The sequence below is a fragment of the Watersipora subatra genome, chromosome 1, assembly GCF_963576615.1.
Source record: "Watersipora subatra chromosome 1, tzWatSuba1.1, whole genome shotgun sequence".
In the NCBI taxonomy this organism is placed as follows: Eukaryota; Metazoa; Bryozoa; class Gymnolaemata; order Cheilostomatida; family Watersiporidae; genus Watersipora; species Watersipora subatra.
This window is the reverse complement of record NC_088708.1, coordinates 21,361,208-21,382,878: the sequence shown is the minus strand read 5'-3', so window position 1 is coordinate 21,382,878 and position 21,671 is coordinate 21,361,208. Positions and strand designations below refer to the sequence as shown.

The window sequence follows — 21,671 nt, the reverse complement described above, 5'->3', positions numbered from 1 at the left end:
ATTTTAATCCAAAACTTGTTAGGCATCACTTTGGTACAACTGTGCCAGTTTTTGGCATCGTGTAGTTTGATGCAGTATTTAAAATATTCTTCATTGGTCTGCTTTGGTTGTATTTAATTACCAGCTTATGTTATCCACAAAAAAGCTTTGTTGCTGTAAGGTCATCATCTATCTCAGATTTTCTTTTTACCCTAGGAAAATTCTGAGCAACAGCAAATATGTACATCAATACACATAGGTTATTGTTTTAGTTGCCATGTTGTACATTTTAATTAATTGCAACTGTTGTGCACACTTGAAATCTTTTCAATTCATTTTAACATGTATTTGTAGGCCTACATCTGAAACTATAAAAGTGTGCTACTGAAACACTATCGCGTTACACTTTGTTATGTTTAGCAGAGGTCTATATTGTGGTTCCTTTCCAGCTTCTTATTACTGGCTTATGACTATAATACAGTTCATCTTGCTACAGATTGATACTAAGTTGAAGTAATAACAGAAACAGGTATGCTAGCATTAACTAGATCTATTCATTTGTTGCACAGGGTAAATATCCAGCTTCAATAGAGAGTTGCCATGTCTTGTGATGCATTTGTTGGCTGTTCATCATAGTGACTTTTTCTGTGCAATTGTTGGTTTTCAGACAGCACCATTTCAATTGTGTGAATTTTTGTCCAGGTGCACCACCCATCATTTGAAAACATTCTTCTTTACAAACACTTTTATCATGCAAATTTATAGAATGGTACCGCTGCTCTGGGGTGTTCAAGCACATTTATTTTGCTGTGCATAAGTATGAATATTCATGTTTGCTCTGAAAATGAATGTCAACAGCAAAAACTACACATGGAAACATAATACTGTACACAAAGTACATCAGAAAGAAATGTTTCAAAACTGTATAAGACTCTGTAGTGCAATTTCTGGTTAGAGGTCATAGAAATAACTTTTCAATGCTAAATATACTGCTAAATTATATAGAATAAAGCAAAGGTATTGCGGACAGCTTTGCCCAAACAAAAAATTGCTTCTAATAATACTCGGTCTTTCTACACTAAAATAACTTTTGTGGTTTATACAATAGTAAAAAACTTCAAATAACCTCAAAAATGTGTTAACTGTTTTATAATTTTTGAAAACGCTGTACAGTTCTATCCACATTAAAAGTAATAACGATTGCGTTTGTAGGTTTTCTCAATCTGGTTGTCCGTGAATCTATCATATAACACTGGATCTGTTCTCATACATACAAGGTGAGCGTGTATTTATCAAATTTAAATTTACAACAAAATACATTTATGAGAGCATCATTTAGAAAAATATACTCTGTTTTTAACGCAAAACTTTACAATAAGCATAGCACAACAACTGAATTCAAGAAATGAGAAAAGAATAGTTTGCAAGGAATCGCTGTTAGTCACTGAGCAAAATGGCAGATTTACAACACGTTCGCTGAGAACTCATATTTATAACGTTGCACACACAAATATACTTTATGTCAAATGAAGAAATGCCGAGCTAAGACTACGTCTATTAATCGAAACCGACTACATGGTTTCGGTTTCAACCTTATCGGCTGTTGTACAGTAAATTGCTTATCTATGATCTCCAACACAGTGGTCTAGAGAACCGATATATCTTCGTTACGTAAACCAAAAACCATATTTTTAATTTGAAAAGCAAGGTATGTGTTGTAGGTACGTTACTAATATTACTTGGTTGCGTATTTCAGCTTTCGAGTTTTTGATTACAGAATGAACTGGTGTTTACTAACGCGTGTATCCTTATCTTAAATCTATCATACTTTTTCAGCAGCTGCAGTTGTCAATCTTTTTGCGCTGGTTTAGTAAACGCGTGTTAGTACAGAGAGTTATCAAGGTTTTATTAGAGTACATATAAAACGTTGTGTACATAATAGCCTACACCATATTGTGAAACCGCATGTTTTGTCGAGGAACCGATGATAGACATTGCTCTAACGGTACATATGAACTTCTTGTTATGAGACGCAGCAGCAAAAGCGATGCATAGCATTTTTTAACCTCACTTCATTATACATGCAATCGTTTTGACTTTCAATCCTTTTGTTGTTTTACTCATATCTCACACCTTACTTACCTTGCTTCTCGTCCAGTCTTCATTGTAAAGTTTTTTTTAAACAAATTTGACATTCTGACTTGCTTATTATTGTCATCTTTTTATTCTCTTGCATAGGAACTTATGTTTATAGCCTATATTACTGCATCTCTTACATTACTGTCTTGCAACATATTTGATTTGGTAATGAAAATGCCGCTTGTTCTCTTTCAAGAGTCTTCATCTTTACGATTCAACTGGAGATGTATTGAGATTTGATAGTTTAAAGATTGTGCAAAAGGTAATAACTACTAAGCATTTAAGCTCATCTCACAATTGAAATTTTAGATTTCAAAAAGGTGCTAATGTCATTATTAATAGATTACCGGCCTTTTTCAGCTCTCAGTCATTTATTTTTATTTAGACTACAGACCTGTTACTATTTTTGTCTTTAGCATTTTTTTTCTTTAATTTTTTTGTTTAGGACTTGAGTTATCTTCCATCATTTGTTTTCACACAAATCATGTGTGAGCTCACATCCGGTTTCTTTGAATTATTATTTTGGTAATCATGCGCAGACAATCATTGTATTTAAGTAGTAAGCGCAATCACTTTCAAGTCTCTGGTTTAAAGTGTACAACAGGAGTTAATAAATAAACTGACAGTTCCCCAAATTATCAAGTCTATCAACTTCTATACTCCATGAACCTACCGCAGACATGGTGCCCCGTGTGAGGAAAGAGTAACAACAATAACTGCTGCTACTTTTTAGCAGCTGAAAAAGATAATACCCAACTACTCAGTCAATCACTCTCACACACAATAAGGAATCCAACTACTATCTTATAGCATTGGAGAGGGCAGACAAAAATGATAAGGTCAAAGTAGCCATTCTCTCACGATGCATCGGTCCTCAAGGAGTGGATATTTTTAAAACATTTAGATATTAAACGGGAAAGACGAAAGACAATCATGATGATGTGATAGAGAAATTTGATCAAACTTGCAACAAAAGGTCAAACAAACTAACTTAAGGTAAAATGCTTTCTACAAAACAAGGGCTTCAATCCATGTATGAATATGTAACTACATGACACAAGATAGCCAGAGTGCAGTCTAGGAGACATACAAGAAGAATTTATGATGCAAGCTCTTCTGTTTGAAATAGCAGAAGACTCACTCAGAAGGAAACTCTTTGAAGTAGCAGAAAGCCTCACTTCGGAGGAAGCTTTCACGAAGTGCAAGATATCAGAATCATCACCAACAGATCTTCAGTCTATCAAGTCCGGAGAATCTGTTCACAGTATCAAACGATTTTTCAGGAACAAACCCATCAATTACTCAACCTCCAACAACACAAAAAGAGGGGAAAACCAGACTGCGAATCGATCACAATGCTGCAGCTATGTTGAGTTATACCCGCCCCGCAGATGCCCAGCCTATGGAAAATGGTGTGAAAAGTCGAACAAATTCAATCACTTCAGAGCTGTTTGTAGGTCCAAGAGGACAAAAGATACACCACGCCAGATGACTGATGAACAGCTAGATGAGGACGGCAGAGACTCAGCTGGGTCGTTGCTGTTCATACAAGTAATACGCAAAGGCAAAAAGCTTACTTCTATCATCCAAGCTGACACCGCTACTGGAATCAGAGCGGTAGAATATCAGTTGAACACAGGAGCTTCCTGTAATGTGGTAAGCAGCGTAGACTATGATTTACTGGGGAGACCGTCCATGTTTAATTACAAGCTGTCCAGTCTACAGCTGTATGATGGCACCAAAACAAAGCCGGTTAGAAGATACGAGGTAATAATCCGACTTTGGTCGACTTTTCAAATTTTTTGTTGTGAGGTCGCTAACATGAACCTGCTTTCATTGGACGCCTGCTTGGATCTGGGACTACTATCGGTAAACAAAGAATCATCAACAATCAAACAACATCAACCACCTCCTCCAGAAACATACTACCATGTTCAGTGGAATAGGTTGCCTACCCGAGGAATAACACATAGAAATAGAACCTAATGTCACTCCATTAGTGTCAAATCAGAAAAAATAGCCTTATCAGTGAGAAGCGATCTGAAAGACAAAATCCAGTCACTCACTGATGGAAATATGATTGCGAAGGTGCTAAAAGCCTACTCCATGGATCAGCAATGCTCTAGGAAGAAGAAAGCCAAACGGTAAGCTAAAGCTTTGCATCGAAATCATGCGAAAAAACCATTTTTCTAGGTCTGTGCTCGGAGATGTTCTAAGAAGCTAAAGATGGTTTCCTTCAGATCAGAGTTGACAAGAAGTCAAGTTATCTAACAGCTTTCTGAACGCCCTCCGAGAAATATAAATGGCTCATAATGCCTTTTGGACTGTCATCCTGTCCAAGAGTTCTAACGCAGGCTCACGAATTTCCCGCTGGCCTCAAAGGTGTTATGATTGTAGCTGATGACATTTCAGTATATGGGAAAGAAGACACTACTGAAAATACCACTGCAGATCACAATCAAAATCTAGCCCAATTCCTAAAGAGGGCCGATAAGGTCAGGTCAAGTTAAAGCTGAACATGGACAAGTGCCAATTTCATCTCGCTAAGCTTACTTACGTTGGTCACATGATCTAAAAAAATGGTGTCAATAAAGATCCGAATAAGACAAGGGCAATCCAGAATATAGAGAATGGCATATCCAGAACAATCCAGAATGATTTTTAGGTCACATAAACTATCTCTCAGTGTTTATATCCAACTGCTCAGCCAAAACCGAACCTCTGAGACGGCTACTTGGAGCTACTAAAGAAGAGTTACACTGGCAAGAATGTCAGGAGAGAGCATTCCATACCTTCAAGCAACTAGCCATTGCAAATACTACACTGCAGCATTTTAAAGTAAATCATCCAGTTACTGTGCAATGTCATGCTAGTACTCAAGGACTTGAGGCTGCCTAATTCTGCACAGCGAACCTGTGGCATTTACTTTCCACAGTCTGATGGAGAGTGAGAAAAACTATGTTCCAATTGAACTGGAATTGCTGGCACTAGTGTTCGCAATGCAGCGCTTTGATCGATATGTTTTTGGTAACCCAGATGCTCACATACAGTCTTATCTGGAACAGAGCTATGCTCAAGCCTTATAAGAGGTTACAATCCATGTTATTAGCAATACAAAGGTATCCTGCAAAACTGATATACTGCTGCGGTAGCCAGCAGATCACTGCCGACATGCTCTCCAGTTGTCCCAAAGAGACTCCAAATGCCAATGATGTGCCAGTCGTACATATCTTCCAAATACAGAATCTCCTCTCTCATCTAAATATTGCTAATCCTCAACAAGATATACCAGTCAGCATAGAGACTTATAAGCAATCTAGACAACACAAACAGGCGCCGAAGTCCAAGAAGTCACGGAACTAATAGCTGCCGGATGGCGCAAGCAGGATCAGATTTCTACAGCCATTAAACGCTTCTTTTATCTTAGGGACCAGTTAGCGATCTTGGATGAGATAATCTATGAAGGACCCCAATTTGTTATGTAAAAGACATACAGGCTCAAATTCTACAAAAGGGTACAACTGCTACTCTGAAGAGATTCAAGTCATGCGTATATTGGACAAACAATGAAATAGCCACCAGGTCACACATAGATCAATGCGTAAGTTGCGCAATGGTTGCTCCGGCTCAGGGCAAGGAAAGCATGCAAAACCTTGACATACCGACAGCTTCATAGGTCAAAGTTGACATAGACCTGCTCACTCATAAAGAAAAAGACTACATCATAGCGGTCGATTACTTCAGTGATTTTTTTACTATAAATTCCTTAACGACACCAGGACAAAAACAGTCATCAAGACTGCAAGAGAATATTTGCCAGCTACAGTACTCCCCTGATTGTGCAATCAGACAATGGACCTCAGTTCACACCGCGGATGTTGCCAACTTCAGCAACAGTTGGGGATTTGAGCATACCTCGAGCTCCTCAGGAAATGCCCAATCAATTGGGAAAACGGAAGCAGCAGTAAAACTATTCCAAAAGTTCTTGAAATGAGCAGAAGACCCATTCCTGGCAATACTTGAATACAGGAACCCATCGCTGGTATGTCCACATCTCCTATCAAAAGAATGATGTGTGCATCCAACAAATCAATACTTTTTACCAGTGCCTCACCGCATAGCCAGAACAAGAAGGTGGTACTCCAAAAAAGAGCACGGAAAAATTTGATGACACAACAACACTAAAAAACCGGCAAGTTCCCTCTCTATTGAAAGTCAGGTCGCCTGTACTGATATGGAGTCTCGAGGGTATTAAATCCAATTGGAATAAAGGGAAAGTGTTGGGAGCCATGTCTGACAGATCATATGCAGTTCCCAACGAAAACTGTCAATATTCTTCGATGCAACCAAGTAGACCTCATAAAAGCCCCCATACAACTTGATGAGCCTCTGAACATTGAACAGCATGATATGGATTCTCCAGGCAAAATGCACAAAATCACAGTTCCTGTCGCAGCAAAAGGAGCTGCAATATTGAGTGCCTCTTATCACAGCGACATCCCACTAACCGAGACAACCACACCTGTGTCTGACACAGCCAACAATCCAGGTCGCAAATCTCAAGTAATACCCGTATGCCAGCGAAGTATGACGACTATGATATGGGAAGATAGATCTGATCAGAAAGCACTTGGAAATACATGTATTATTTCTTAGTTGAATACTAGAGAACTTACAACAGTTCAACCGTTTAATCTGTTTGAAAGGAGATGTTCAGGACTTGAGTTACCTTCCCATCATTGGTTTTCACACGAGTCATATGTGAGCTCACATCCGAGTTCTTCAAACTATTATTTTGGTAATCTTCCGCAGATAATCGTTGTATTTGAGTAGTAAGCACAATCATTTCTAACTCTCTGGTTTAAAGTGTATGCCAGATGTTGAGGGATAAACTGACAGTTCCACTGATTATTAAGTATATTCAATGTCCATACTGCATAAACCTAACACAAACAAGCTTAGTTGAATGCTGATCATAAGAGCGCAGGACAATGTTTAGGATTAACATCTGCTTGTATCAAAACTGAGCAGTGTCAATAGCACAAACATTAGGAAAGCGACGTTCACTCGCGCTGAGGGCAACTGAGGAGAAAGTGTTACTTAGGATTTGTCTCTTAGTTACAATTAATGAACCCTGAAACTGATTACCAAAATGATCAACACTGCTGGTTCCTATAAGTAATTTTTCCATTTTTTATATTCCAACTTATCAAAATATTTTCTACAGTTTTTTTACCACTTTTTACTGCTGGTATGCATAGTTGCTCATGTTGGTAATTTATGGTACACAGGCTAGGATTATACACAGGCATCAATCTTTTGTATTGCTATTTGGTTCGTATATTGGTCAGACAGCTCTTTACAGGAAGTATGAAAGCTACAAAGTCTGCCTTTTGTGGAACTCATTACAGAACAGACAATGTAATTTTAATCAGGAGTAATTTTCTCCTAGAAAGATTTATAATCATTCGTCATGCTTGTGTAAGAGCAGTAGTTCAGGCCAATGAAAACTGGGAACTATGTTTGTTATAGTTATCAACCGATAACATACTCGGTTGAGTAAAATAACTTAATTCTATATCAATATATTATTACAGCGGTGCTTTCTTTTTCCAGGAATGTTGTAGAACTTAGTCACGTAAATCAGTAGATCACTTCCCTTTGAGATCTAAGGATAGCCTAATATTCATCATAAAAACCAAATAGCTAGGGAATTTAAGTTTATTGCATGACGCTGTATATTAATATGAGTAATGCTATATAGGGTAGCTCTTGAAATAGTTGCAGAGTAAGCAAAGTGTAATATAGCCGACATTTATGTTTTACTTTTATCAATCTCATGTGAATACAAGAAAGCTACACATTTAGAATATTCGAGTTTTGGTTGCCCTAGATATATGAAAACAGCTGACTTTTTCAATTTCTTTCTCTATATATCTCTAATTTCTCTCTGTATTCTGTATACCTTTATCTATGTATATAAAAGGTTCAGTTAATAGGTTGAAGTATGATTTAAATCCAGTTAAAATATGTGTGAAGGCAGTCCAGTACGCCGTGAGAGATCATGATATGTAATGACTATATGCACAATTACTACAAGGTGTAGCAAGGTGGCTGCATGGCTTAGTGGTAGCACGCTTGGCTTAGCATTTCTGCTTCCGGATGTATGGGTTCAATTCCTGTGAGGAGCAATTTTTTTCCTAACACTCTTATCTAGTTTTGGACAGACATGACACTTATTGTATTAAAGATTAAAATATTAGCTTAAAGGTTGAATTGCAACAAAATTCACATTACAGTTATTTGGTATCAAAAGATTCACCACGTCTTTCTCTGTTGTGTTGTAAGTGCCAAATATGTGGAAATGTGATTACAAGCTCTTAAAAGCTCAAAAACGAAAAGCCGCCATAGATTGGAATCTCTTTATTTTGATGACGTAGCCACGAAATTTGGTTATCGTCTTGTCACGTATGTTCTCGCGTGAATTGAAAGGCCAATACAAAGCTCAATATAAAACTTATCGCAGCACTAGTATATGGCAAACACTTCGGGTTTTACCGAAGACCCCGTATCAAATATAGATGCTCGCTACTTTACAGTTTTGTTTCGGCTTGGTCTAATCGGCAAGTCGTAATCTGATCATGTGACCCAATACTTCGCAAATAATTTCTGCAGCATTTTTTGAGTATCACAGGTGACCAACAGGCTCGTCATGATTATCAGACAATGATATGTACTCCTTCAAGCTAAGGTTAAAAAATTAAACGAATTTTTACGGTAGGTTATAAGATATCGCTGCTAAAATAAACAGCATTACAATGACGATAAAGCAGACGCGTAAGAACAATAGACATGGTTTTATTGAATGTGTGAAGCATATTTGTGAAAATATTTCGATGAATGAGGTTGCATGAAAGTGTAAACAAAAGCCATCTTGTTCAACTACGTCCCATTTGAGCCGTTTTAGAAATGAATTCCAATCTACAGCGTTTTCGTGATGGCTGCGATTAACTGTTTTTTTTTAGCTTTCAAGAGCTTGTAATCACATTTCTACATATTTTGCACCTTGAACACAACAGAGTAAGCCATGGTGAATCTTTTGATATCAAATAACTGTAATGTGAATTTTGTTGCAAGTCAACCTTTAAGTCACTAGCTTAAGTTACTCAAATTCATTGGGTAAAGCAACTTAGCCAATGACAACCTCATTACCTGCCATTGTTTATAAGCTATTTTAAATCTTAAAAAGTAAGAAAAGTTTTCTAACGATCTATTTTAGCTATGCCTCGAGCTTTTGAATATTTGAATCATGTATTGGCCGGACACACACAGAAACAAACAAATATCTTCATTTATAAGTTAGAAAGATAAATGTATATGTTGATTAAAAATACATTTTCTATGTAGAAACAACTGTAATTACCCGTGCAATGCCAGGCATTCACTTAGAATAAACATATATAGCTCCTTTTAATAACATACATGTCTCTATCTAGATTCAACTCGAGTTTCCCTCAATTAAAGCTTAACGATATTCCGTTAGATTTCTGCTATCTGTTTATATCAACACTCTGCTTTTATTTCTTATTAAATACTGCTTTGTGTTCGATTGAGTTTCTTTACCATAGCTTGTTGACTTTTTCAGAGAGGCTGATACTGTGGCAGGAAGACAGGATAGGGGTGACTGATGGATAAAGAAACGTATGATTATGTTTTGATGCCCTCCAATGAGGAGCTATGGCTGACGTTCAAAATATTCACTTTCTCAGCAATTGCTACCAGCATAATCTTTTACCTCTCACTTTACCTTTTCTGGGATGCTCCTTTCATAGCTGGCACGACAACCAAGAAACGAATAGCTATCATTAGTTGGTAGGTGCTGACCTCAGTACGATGCCACAGCAAGGTAGTCAATGCATAGATACAAGGTGCATTTGGTTGAAATTGCCAATTGTTTTTATATAGTTTTAGTTTTTATTTGCTGCCCTGTATTAGGCAGCTATTAAATTTGACAGCTTGTGAAGTTGGAGCTTATTCTGTAATCAGAACAGAATGATGTAAAAAAAATTAATAAAAAGTAATCAAAGATGTATTTTGTGTTGCTTTGTCTTGGAGAGTGGATTGAGAGGTCTAACCTTAATGATGCAGGATACAGACAGTGCATAAAGCTGGTGATAGCTTTTGTATCTTAGCATACATGTAGAGTAGGTGAACTTAGCATACATGTAGAGTAGGTAAACTTAACATACATGTAGAGTAGGTGAACTTAGCATACATGTAGAGTAGGTGAACTTAGCATACATGTAGAGTAGGTGAACTTAGCATACATGTAGAGTAGGTGAACTTAGCATACATGTAAAGTAGGTGAACTTAGCATACATGTAGAGTAGGTGAACTTATCATACATGTAGAGTAGGTGAACTTAGCATACATGTAGAGTAGGTGAACTTAGCATACATGTAGAGTAGGTGAACTTAGCATACATGTAGAGTAGGTGAACTTAGCATACATGTAGAGTAGGTAAACTTAACATACATGTAAAGTAGGTGAACTTAGCATACATGTAGAGTAGGTGAACTTAGCATACATGTAGAGTAGGTAAACTTAGCATACATGTAGAGTAGGTGAACTTAGCATACATGTAGAGTAGGTAAACTTAACATACATGTAAAGTAGGTGAACTTAGCATACATGTAGAGTAGGTAAACTTAACATACATGTAGAGTAGGTGAACTTAGCATACATGTAGAGTAGGCGAACTTATCATACATGTAGAGTAGGTGAACTTAGCATACATGTAGAGTAGGTGAACTTAGCATACATGTAGAGTAGGTAAACTTAACATACATGTAGAGTAGGTGAACTTAGCATACATGTAGAGTAGGTAAACTTAGCATACATGTAGAGTAGGCGAACTTATCATACATGTAGAGTAGGTGAACTTAGCATACATGTAGAGTAGGTAAACTTAACATGCATGTAGAGTAGGTGAACTTAGCATACATGTAGAGTAGGTGAACTTAGCATACATGTAGAGTAGGCGAACTTATCATACATGTAGAGTAGGTGAACTTAGCATACATGTAGAGTAGGTGAACTTAGCATACATGTAGAGTAGGTAAACTTAACATACATGTAGAGTAGGTGAACTTAGCATACATGTAGAGTAGGTGAACTTAGCATACATGTAGAGTAGGTAAACTTAACCTACATGTAAAGTAGGTGAACTTAGCATACATGTAGAGTAGGTGAACTTAGCATACATGTAGAGTAGGTGAACTTAGCATACATGTAGAGTAGGTGAACTTAGCATACATGTAGAGTAGGTGAACTTAGCATACATGTAGAGTAGGTGAACTTAACATACATGTAGAGTAGGTGAACTTAGCATACATGTAGAGTAGGTGAACTTAGCATACATGTAGAGTAGGTGAACTTAGCATACATGTAGAGTAGGTGAACTTAGCATACATGTAAAGTAGGTGAACTTAGCATACATGTAGAGTAGGTGAACTTATCATACATGTAGAGTAGGTGAACTTAGCATACATGTAGAGTAGGTGAACTTAGCATACATGTAGAGTAGGTAAACTTAACATACATGTAGAGTAGGTGAACTTAGCATACATGTAGAGTAGGCGAACTTATCATACATGTAGAGTAGGTGAACTTAGCATACATGTAGAGTAGGTGAACTTAGCATACATGTAGAGTAGGTGAACTTAGCATACATGTAAAGTAGGTGAACTTAGCATACATGTAGAGTAGGTGAACTTAGCATACATGTAGAGTAGGTGAACTTAGCATACATGTAGAGTAGGTGAACTTAGCATACATGTAGAGTAGGTGAACTTTAAACTAATTTCGCTTACTCATGCTTTTATTTATTTAGTGCGTATTTTCTTGTTTGTTTTTTAATTTTCAATTTGAGTCCCTTAATTTTTATCATTTCATACCTACTGTCTTTTGAAATTTGGACAGTTGTAAGTTGGTGTAAGTTGGAAATTATTTAGGTATAGGTTAATATTTGGTAAAAAATTTGGGGTATCATTGCATATTGGGAAATTTGTGTTTTAAGGTGATGGTGAGTAGAGATGTGTTTGTATATGATGGACAGTTTAAAGCAAGTGTGACACTAAGAATGTCAAAACTGTGATTTCCCTTGTATAGATGACATTGACCAGCCTTATTGAATTATAAAAACTGCATTCCCTCACCTTATCATACTCTGATTAGCTGACGATCACCGTCATATGCCAGGTTCCCTTTGCATAATGAGTATACATGCACATCGGATCAAGTTTGAATACTCGTAAAAGTTATGTCATGGCAAATCAAGTGTGAAATTTGATAATTGTAGCACTTGAAGCATTAGCCGCTGTTGAAAAGGCTAGCATCCTCCCTACAGACACCATGAACATTGTTGCTATCTTATTTTATCTCACCCAGTCTGATATTTACATAGTTGCTATGGCCACTACCCGCCTTGATGTTTACATAGTTGCTATGGCCACTACCCGCCTTGATGTTTACAAAGTTGTCATGACCACTACCCAGTCTGATGTTTACATAGTTGTCATGACCACTAACCGCCGCGAAATTTTTTTTCCCAAACAGGTTTACACACGGCAGTAAAATTTTGGCTCCTGATTGGTTTTAGTAATTGAGTTTTAGTAATCAAATCCTACATCATTACATTAAAAGTCAATAGTTATAATTAGAGTGGAACACAGAATTCCAAAATTTTATTCAAAATGGCTTAAATTAATGAGTTTTAAGTGAGCGCCTCTTACGTTTTAACAGCACTTTTTGAATGATAACATAAGTTTTACTACGTTATTTAGAATTTTGTGTTTCTTTCTAATTACAACTATTGATTTCTAATGTAATGATGTAAGTTTTGATTACTAAAACTTAATTAATAAAACCAATCAGGAGCCAAAATTTTACTGCCGTATGTAAACCTGTTTGGGAAAAAAATTTCGCTACCCGGCCTGATGTTTACAAAGTTGTCATGACCACTACCCGGCCTGATGTTTACATAGTTGTCATGACCACTACCAGGTCTGATGTTTACATAGTTGCCTTGACTACTACCCGCTGATTTTAACTATTCTTGTAGCTTTCCTTCCTACATCCATGCTGTACTTGCTTCCCTCTTTTCTACTTACGCTCTGTGCTTTGAGAATTCGCTATATGAAGACTACGTACTGTAAGTTCCATTTGGTTTTACTCTTGTCTCATTATTTCCTTTTCATAGTTCAATAGTTCATAGATGTAAGAGCTCTTACATCTATGGTATAGCGATTCACTGAATTGGTGTATGTCTTGCTATGGCTGTGTCTAGCAGTCTAGCTGCCAGAACTGTGAATCTTTAATTGATCTTTGACTTGCAGCAAAAAGAAAAAATTTCAGCAAAGTTCAAGTGGCCAGACAATATAAAAGGCCTGGTGTTATTCATTGTATTGTAAACTGTACTTTAGAAAGGTTCTAGCTATAATACTCAGTCTGCTTATCATCTGCCATCTCTATTAATCCCTCCAGAAGATGCTATGAGTGATAAATAGAGAAGATTATTAGGATAGCTGAGGTTTCCATTGTAAAGTCATTGGTAATTCAACTCTTTGTTTTGTTTCCACCTAAGTTGTCCCAAGCATAAGTTGTATTCATTGTATAGTAGTAGCAGAAGGTGGTTTTTATTCCGTAGTGAAGCTGTACTTGACTCACTCGCTGTATAAGGTAGGTTGGGACACTTGTCTAAACGATAATATGATGTCTTGGCCTTACGCCTAACATAATTGAACGGTAAATATTTCATGTAGCGCACCATCAATTCTAATCCAGTTATACCAGTGCAATGATTAGTTGATCCTTGAGTGATATATATACCGTAAAACCTATAGTTGAACACCACAGCACTCAGTTTTTTACTTTTTCTCCTATAGTGGTGGTCAATTGGAGGTGCCACTCAAATGGAAGTAAGATTCAAATAGAGGCTGGCATTTTACTTTTGAAATAGCTCATCAGAATTTTAGTAAGATGAGTTTAACCCTTTTACTGGCGAAGCGAACGTCGTCTATATTTTGCACTCTCCTTCGAGGGGAGTGACATTAACCCTTTTGGATGCGATAACTCTGGTAACTTACTCCAACTTATTGTAGATAATTTAATAAATATGTGTTGAGAAGCCGAGAAATATCTCTACCTGTTGATATCTGGTAGAGATGTTTCTCTGATATAACCTGTAATTGCTTGCAATTAACCTGCATCAATATCGCCTGTGCCCTGCTTTGCAATTTGTGGGAGCTTCCAATATATTATTTCATTCTAAAGTTGAAGGCATATTCTTGTTTTATAACTATATTTACCAAAGTTGCATAAAAGCTCATTGCACTCATTGATATATTTTTTACAGTTTGCAGCCAAAACTGACTTTTCATGCGCACTAGAAGGGGAGTTATGAGCATCGATCCGTCGTAAGCTTTATGTAATTGCAATGATGCTATCAAATAGTATGCTATAAATCTGCGAATTCATGAGTTTTATAAGAACCAGATATATTCAAGAACAAGTGAAATAAACAAACCATACTTATAATACAAGCAGAAACAAAGATTATTGTTTTTGAAACAAAATTATTTGCATCGTTTGCTCGGCCAGTTGTGTTCTGATTGTTGATTTTGTTGGGAATGATTTTATCTTCTGGTTGTTCAATACCTTCCAAATTGTCTGCTGACCTCAACTTTTTTACTGCACTCCTGAACTAGTCAATATTAGTGTCCAAACAATGTTTTTGGCAGAGCAAAACTTTTACGCATTGCATTATGCAGAAATGATGATAAACCTTTTAGTGTTACCTTAAAAGTTGTGCTTAGAACATGGGTGCTGAGACCATAAACCAAAAACCACAACTTTTAGCCTAATAACTAATCGATCATATACATCGTAAATGTAAACCATTTTTCACATACGCCAAAGCATTAAGACTGCATTAAACAATGGTCTACAATTAGCCTGATACAGTTAATAACTATTTGTATGATGTTGCTTTCAACGTTTTAACAAAATAACCGAGAAGTTTGGAGTTGGGAAATGGGCTTTGATCCAAACACAAACAACGTAATAATTATTTTTGATGTAACCAAGCCATTATTAGTATGATTTTGTGGACACATTTTTACTGGTCACTCACTATTATGGTTTCATAAAGATCACAAAATGTTAAAGTGGCAGTCAAACGGAGGTAGCGTTTAATTAAAGGGTGGTGCTCTATTTTTAGCCCTTCTCCTATAGTGGCGATCAAATAGAGGTTTGACGGTATATACTGTACTTATCATAACCTAATGCTAGTGTGATATATACTGTACTTATCATAACCTAATGCTAGTGTGATATATACTGTACTTATCATAACCGGATGCTAGTGTGATATATACTGTACTTATCATAACCTAATGCTTGTGTGATATATACTGTACTTATCATAACCTAATGCTAGTGTGATATATACTGCACTTATCATAACCTAATGTTAGTATGATATATACTGTACTTAGGATAACCTAATGCTTGTGTGATATATACTGTACTTATCATAACCGAATGCTAGTGTGATATATACTGTACTTATCATAACCTAATGCTAGTGTGATATATACTGTACTTATCATAACCTTATCATAAAAATTCCTATTTGTGGTGTTACTTTGAGGTAGTCTATAGTCATTATGATAATTAACTTGCCAATATGTGACATCTAAAATACAATTTAATGGTTGTTCTATGAAGTTATTTAATACTTGCTCTAGTGGCATAGCTAATAGTCGCTGTATTAAAAATATAATATTTGCTATACGAGCAGACGTACATGTAGTAGGCACTCTATGGTCACATTCAGTAACTGCTCTAAGAACCGATATGTTAACCTAAGTGTTTTCAATTGTGCTTATGGAACTAGTGAAGGCCTTATTTTCAAGCTGGCTGCAACTGTTACTGTTATTTTTAATTCCAGTATAGCTCCACATTCAGGCAATAGCCTTAGAGTGTACCACATTTTAATCTTCCTATTATTCCTTTGTTCCTACAGTGGTAGAAGTGTAGTAGCCACGACAGCCTGCGCTATAACTGCTGGGTACATGGCAGGAGGTAGGCGTTATTCTCTGTCTCCTACTTATCTCTGCCCTCTGATCTTGAGCTTGTCCTGATTTGACCTTTGCGCCTTCAGTTACTCGATTATAATATTCTAATTTGAGCTCTATTGTACTTTAGACCTCATCATCATGTTTATGAACTGGAGATATCTATGGGATTGGCAATTTCTCCTTCATCACACAACGTCTTCCGCAGCATTCGTCGTTTCATGTGTAAGTTACTCTACATGATGGGTAATGTTCTAATCTTGTAGATGTATTCGCCACTGTTTAGCTGCTTGCCTTTCAGCCTCACACCTTCCAAAATATTGCTGGCATCGCAGCTCGATCAATAGGTACTGATGCAGGTCAAAACAAAGTTTATGGGTTGATTTTGAAACAACCAATGTTTTATTTTTAATTAAATTTCACGAAAATTAAGCCTCCACTGAAAATGGGCTGATCTGAAGACATGAAAAACACTTATTCACCTCCTTTTCTTCCTCTCTTCTTCACACCTATCTCTCTGTTGACATCCCCTGCCCCACACCAGCTACTGTGGATAGAGTTCACTCGCTAAACAATCAAGGCCATGTTGGTCTGCTTCTTCAATTCGTGTGCCCAGCACGTCCATTATCTTATGTTATGCTAAACTTTGGACCCATCAGCCAACCATAGCTGGTAATCTGTAAACTGGATAGTGGATTGTTGATGCTGACTGATTATCAATTTGCTTGCACTGGTGCTTATCTATAACTACTCAAGTGAGAGATGTCAGCTGGTCTTGCAATATGTACCTCAGTTGATCAAAGGTCACGCTGTTGTGTGAGAAGGCTGGCTAGCATCAGAGGTCAACATGTTGATCCAGAGTTCATTTGAGTGACACCATTATTGTTATCACATGCTGTTTAAACTAAAGCATCGATCTTTTGTTTTGGAACTCGAAATGGGTTGAACCATGTGTGTCTTCAGCTACTAGTACAATCAGTGTATATTAGCTCACACTATGCCTACTAATAGAATGGATGTCGGTCCCGCTATGTTCTATTAAAACACAAAAATGATGTCTTGCAAGATGCCTATCACAGCTTGTGTTTATATTGTAGGTATTCACAAAAAAGATGCTTTAAATTGCCCCATACAAGTTTTCCTATTGAAAGTGGCAAAAATGTGTACAATTACCAGACGGAGCAGAGAATTATTTTATATCGTTCAAATGTTAGAGCTGGATATGTTTCACAGAGTTGTAACTAGGTTAAGAATTAACAGTCTTAGCTGCTGCCCTTATTGATTTATAGGAGCATGCAGTGTTGTTGCTGACACAGTGATAATTGGTGTAGGATTGAGACAGCATGAGATTAGCAGCAACTATAGTGGAAGATTAAGATCTGATTTCACTATAAAAACTAGATTATGAGATTAATTCTATGGCATGAGATAAGGTACCAAATAGAAAGATTAACGACTAGATAATTGAAGTATATATAGTGATTGTAGAGATTTATAGAGAGGTCAAGGTTTTTCGAATGAGGCTATAGACTAAAATGAAAGACTTAGTGCCTTGTTAAGCTGAAGGACTCTCTTTCAAGATTAAGGATTAAGCCATGAGATTAGAGGTCATAATCTAATGTTAAGGTCTTTGTTTTGAGTTTAAGGGTTAAAGTATGGGATTAGGGTCTATCATATGTGTGAAGGTCTGTAGTATGTGATTAAGGTCTATCATATGTGTGATGAAGGTCTGTAGTATGTGATTAAGGTCTATCATATGTGTGTGAAGGTCTGTAGTATGAGATTAAGGTCTATCATATGTATGATGAAGGTCTCTAGTATGTGATTAAGGTCTATCATATGTGTGAAGGTCTGTAGTATGGGATTAAGGTCTATCATATGTGTGATGAAGGTCTGTAGTGTGAGATTAAGGTCTATCATATGTGTGATGAAGGTCTGTAGTATGTGATTAAGGTCTATCATATGTGTGATGAAGGTCTGTAGTATGTGATTAAGGTCTATCATATGTGTGAAGGTCTTTAGTATGAGGTTAATGTCTATCATATGTGTGATGAAGGTCTGTAGTATGTGATTAAGGTCTATCATATGTGTGAAGGTCTCTAGTATGTGATTAAGGTCTATCATATGTGTGAAGGTCTGTAGTATGTGATTAAGGTCTATCATATGTGTGATGAAGGTCTGTAGTATGTGATTAAGGTCTATCATATGTGTGAAGGTCTGTAGTATGTGATTAAGGTCTATCATATGTGTGAAGGTCTTTAGTATGAGGTTAATGTCTATCATATGTGTGATGAAGGTCTGTAGTATGTGATTAAGGTCTATCATATGTGTGATGAAGGTCTGTAGTATTAGAATTAAGACAATAGATTGAGATCAATAGATTGATAGTTAAAAGTGAGGGAATTTACGACCAGAATAAAGGGCTATAATGTAATACGTGTATTCAAGACTAAAGCATGAGATCTAGGGCCATTAGAAGCTATAGGTCTATGGCAGCTGAAGCAGGCCCCTATTCCCTGAGGTGGCTGAGCCGCCCCAACTTTTTAGTGATTTTTGGCGGCTAAGTGTTAAGAATTGCAGTCCAAGCTCATTCACTTGGAATTTCCAACAACTAATTTACTAGCAACTAGCATTCTATACTATCTCCATGGTGATCTCGCCAAATGAGTGATCTTGTGAGACTTTGTTAAGACTTTGAAACTGAACTTTATTGTTTATAGTGGGGATGTAAAGAAGACTCCCAAACTGGCATTTTTTTATCATATAAAACTTGTGCCATTGCAAACTTGCTTCAAAAACACACTGTCTATCAAAAACACAAGAAAATTTTATCATATCTCTACAGCTATAGCTCGAAAGTAAAGCTATTTTGTTGGCTGTGTCTAAGATAAAGGAAAAGTAAAAACTCTTGTTGTTTTTTGGTTTTATGCCAGTTTATTTGTTTGCATCTCTATCTGATAATGCATTCGTTTATATTGCTTCATCTTTGTGTAATTATCTGCAGGATTCATTCAGGAGTTATCACACCATTTTTTTGCTGTTGAGTTACAATGTATTCTTATGGGAATATTTTTTTATATAATAGAGTTTCAACATGTGAAGCAGGCTTTTTAATGATACATTTTTATTTGTAAAGGTTTGACTATATCGATCTTGTAATTAAATGTGGAGTTGTCAGCTTAACATTTGTGAGCATATAACTTCCTCAGTTTCTCTTTTGTACTTAATAACTCACTTATTCTGAATAGATATGTGGCTAATAAACTTATATGTATAAAAAATAATGTTTGTAATAATATTAATAATAAATGTTTGTAATGTTAGCTGTGGTTGCTTGTTCGACCACAAATTGGTTGAACGATCGATACATTTGCTCGGTGATTGTTTTAGCATTACAAATCTTAGTTTCTCGCCTTTATTTGCTTAGTAATAAGGTTATATTGGTCTCATTGACAGTTAGTCATTGACTATACTTCGGTTTTCCAAATTGTAGGCCAAAATTTTGAAAAGATTTGAATATTCTCCATTGCTATTCTACATTGTGTTCTTGTTCCAGGTTTATGGGAGTTACAGCTTCTTCGCTATGATCAGGCTCCTTGCTGAGTATTCTACGATATTTGTTAATAACAGGTATGCTACACTCATAAGGCTGTCAAACCTGTTGAAAGTAATACATTTAAGAGTGGGAAGGTCACATCGACCAGTTGGGCAGTTAGTTCCCTCAACTCATTCGCCGCTGCTAAGTTCATATAACAAGTTGTGTAAGGCATTCTGATAGTCTGGTGAAAATATAGGGCTTCACTGCATTGGCTTCTAATAGCTTTCTTTTGTTCTGAGATAGTGTGAAGAAGATGATACATTTCATGAGTGCAACTGTATGATGTTTTTCCTTTTTAGTAATTATACTGATGTGATCTGACATGGTAGTTATTACATTGAAACAGCTATGATTAGAGGGGTGGCAACACTGGTCTGTTGCCCTGCCTTCTAGTTCAATGTTCAATTTTTTGAAACATTTGGATGCATAAAACAACATTTTACATGTATTAAAATTATGTTTGTATCACATTGCATCATGAGTTTCTACCTTAATAGCTATAACAAGAGAAATCTAAGTTGAGATGTTTTCTCAGTGACCTTCCAACCTAAACAACATCTTGCCACCCTGGCTAGTAGTCGAACTACCTCCTGTTTTAAATTTTTATAGAAAATCATGTTAGTCTAAGAATGAGCCTCTACCATCTTCAACAAAACTGCTTGGCAAGCTGATCAACTTTTTCTGAGGAACTTGTGTTACCCGCTGTCTTCGGAGGTCTTGTTGTAGCTCATAGCTGAGCAGTCATATTACTCAAGTATCATATATAGGGATTATCAAAGTTGATTGAATCACGCATTCTAGAATACAGCTGCTAACTAGTACACCACAGATGGAGTGGGTTTTGAGTGGGTTAATGTTAGAACTTTGCTTGTACCACTTTCCTATTTTTATTAAGCGTGTTTCTATTCATGCAGGTGGCTTAGTTGTGATCACATTTATTACCTTTAGTAAATTATTACACCATCATGTAGCTACAACAAGGTGTCTATGGATAACTTTGTTGTTTCCTTTCTTAACGTTGAAATTGATAATCTTCTTACGTCTTTGCAGGGCTGTTTTCTATGATCTTGGCATGCAGACAACCTCCGCATATTTTTATAATGGCCTTCTCATGGTCATATCTTTTACGGCAGCTAGGATTTTACCGTTTCCGTGGTATGTCTACACCCTCTATTCCGTGACTGGAACTACCAGCTACAATCATTCTGGGATTGTAAAATACGTGGCTTGGTCTGCCGTCATATTTTTAGACTCTCTGAACATTATATGGTATCGTAAAATGCTCAAGGGTGCTTTTAAAACTTGGAATAGCAAAAAGGCTAGAGATCAATTGGAACAGGCTGATATCAAAGAGACGAAGCAAGATTAATTAGATATTGTCAGTTTGGATATAATTTCAAGTATCGTAGTTCTTCAATGCTAGCAGAAGTAGGTAGAACAAGTTATATAGACATATTGTAGTCTTTGATGATTAATAGTATTTTTTATGGTTCAGTCGTTACTTTGCATGCTTCTATTGGTACCTTCTATTGGTACCGGAAGTTTATAAGATGGGAAATCTTCTTTTATTTCCTATGATTAGTCTTATATATGAAGCTTTTTGTACCTTTTCACGATTTACTTCAAATTTTTTGGTACATTGTGTAGGCTGACTTTATAGAGTAAAATATTTGAAGTATACACTAGTTGTATTATTTATATAAAAACGATTGCCTGATTATAAGTGGTTGTTTATTTCATTCATTTCATTCCGCTACGCATCGATTGAGCGTGCTTGTTTTATCTGTTTTGTTTTTGTAATTAAAATAAAAAACTCA

At 36.4% G+C, this 21,671-nt stretch overlaps 1 protein-coding gene across 2 annotated transcripts; it reads left to right on the top strand.

Moving 5' to 3' along the window:
- Positions 1-1,475: 1,475 nt before the first annotated feature.
- LOC137408273 (TLC domain-containing protein 4-like) lies at positions 1,476-21,671 on the top strand. Of its 2 annotated transcripts, none has more exons than XM_068094732.1 (7): positions 1,476-1,687; positions 9,764-9,990; positions 13,241-13,330; positions 16,205-16,263; positions 16,387-16,481; positions 19,813-19,886; positions 20,905-21,671. In XM_068094732.1, the coding sequence occupies exons 2-7, from the start codon at positions 9,806-9,808 to the stop codon at positions 21,221-21,223; spliced, it is 822 nt and encodes a 273-aa protein (XP_067950833.1). In that variant the 5' UTR covers positions 1,476-1,687; positions 9,764-9,805; the 3' UTR covers positions 21,224-21,671. The 2 variants fall into 2 exon arrangements, with proteins under 2 accessions (XP_067950833.1, XP_067950841.1); XM_068094740.1 differs by having other exon boundaries at positions 1,476-1,700.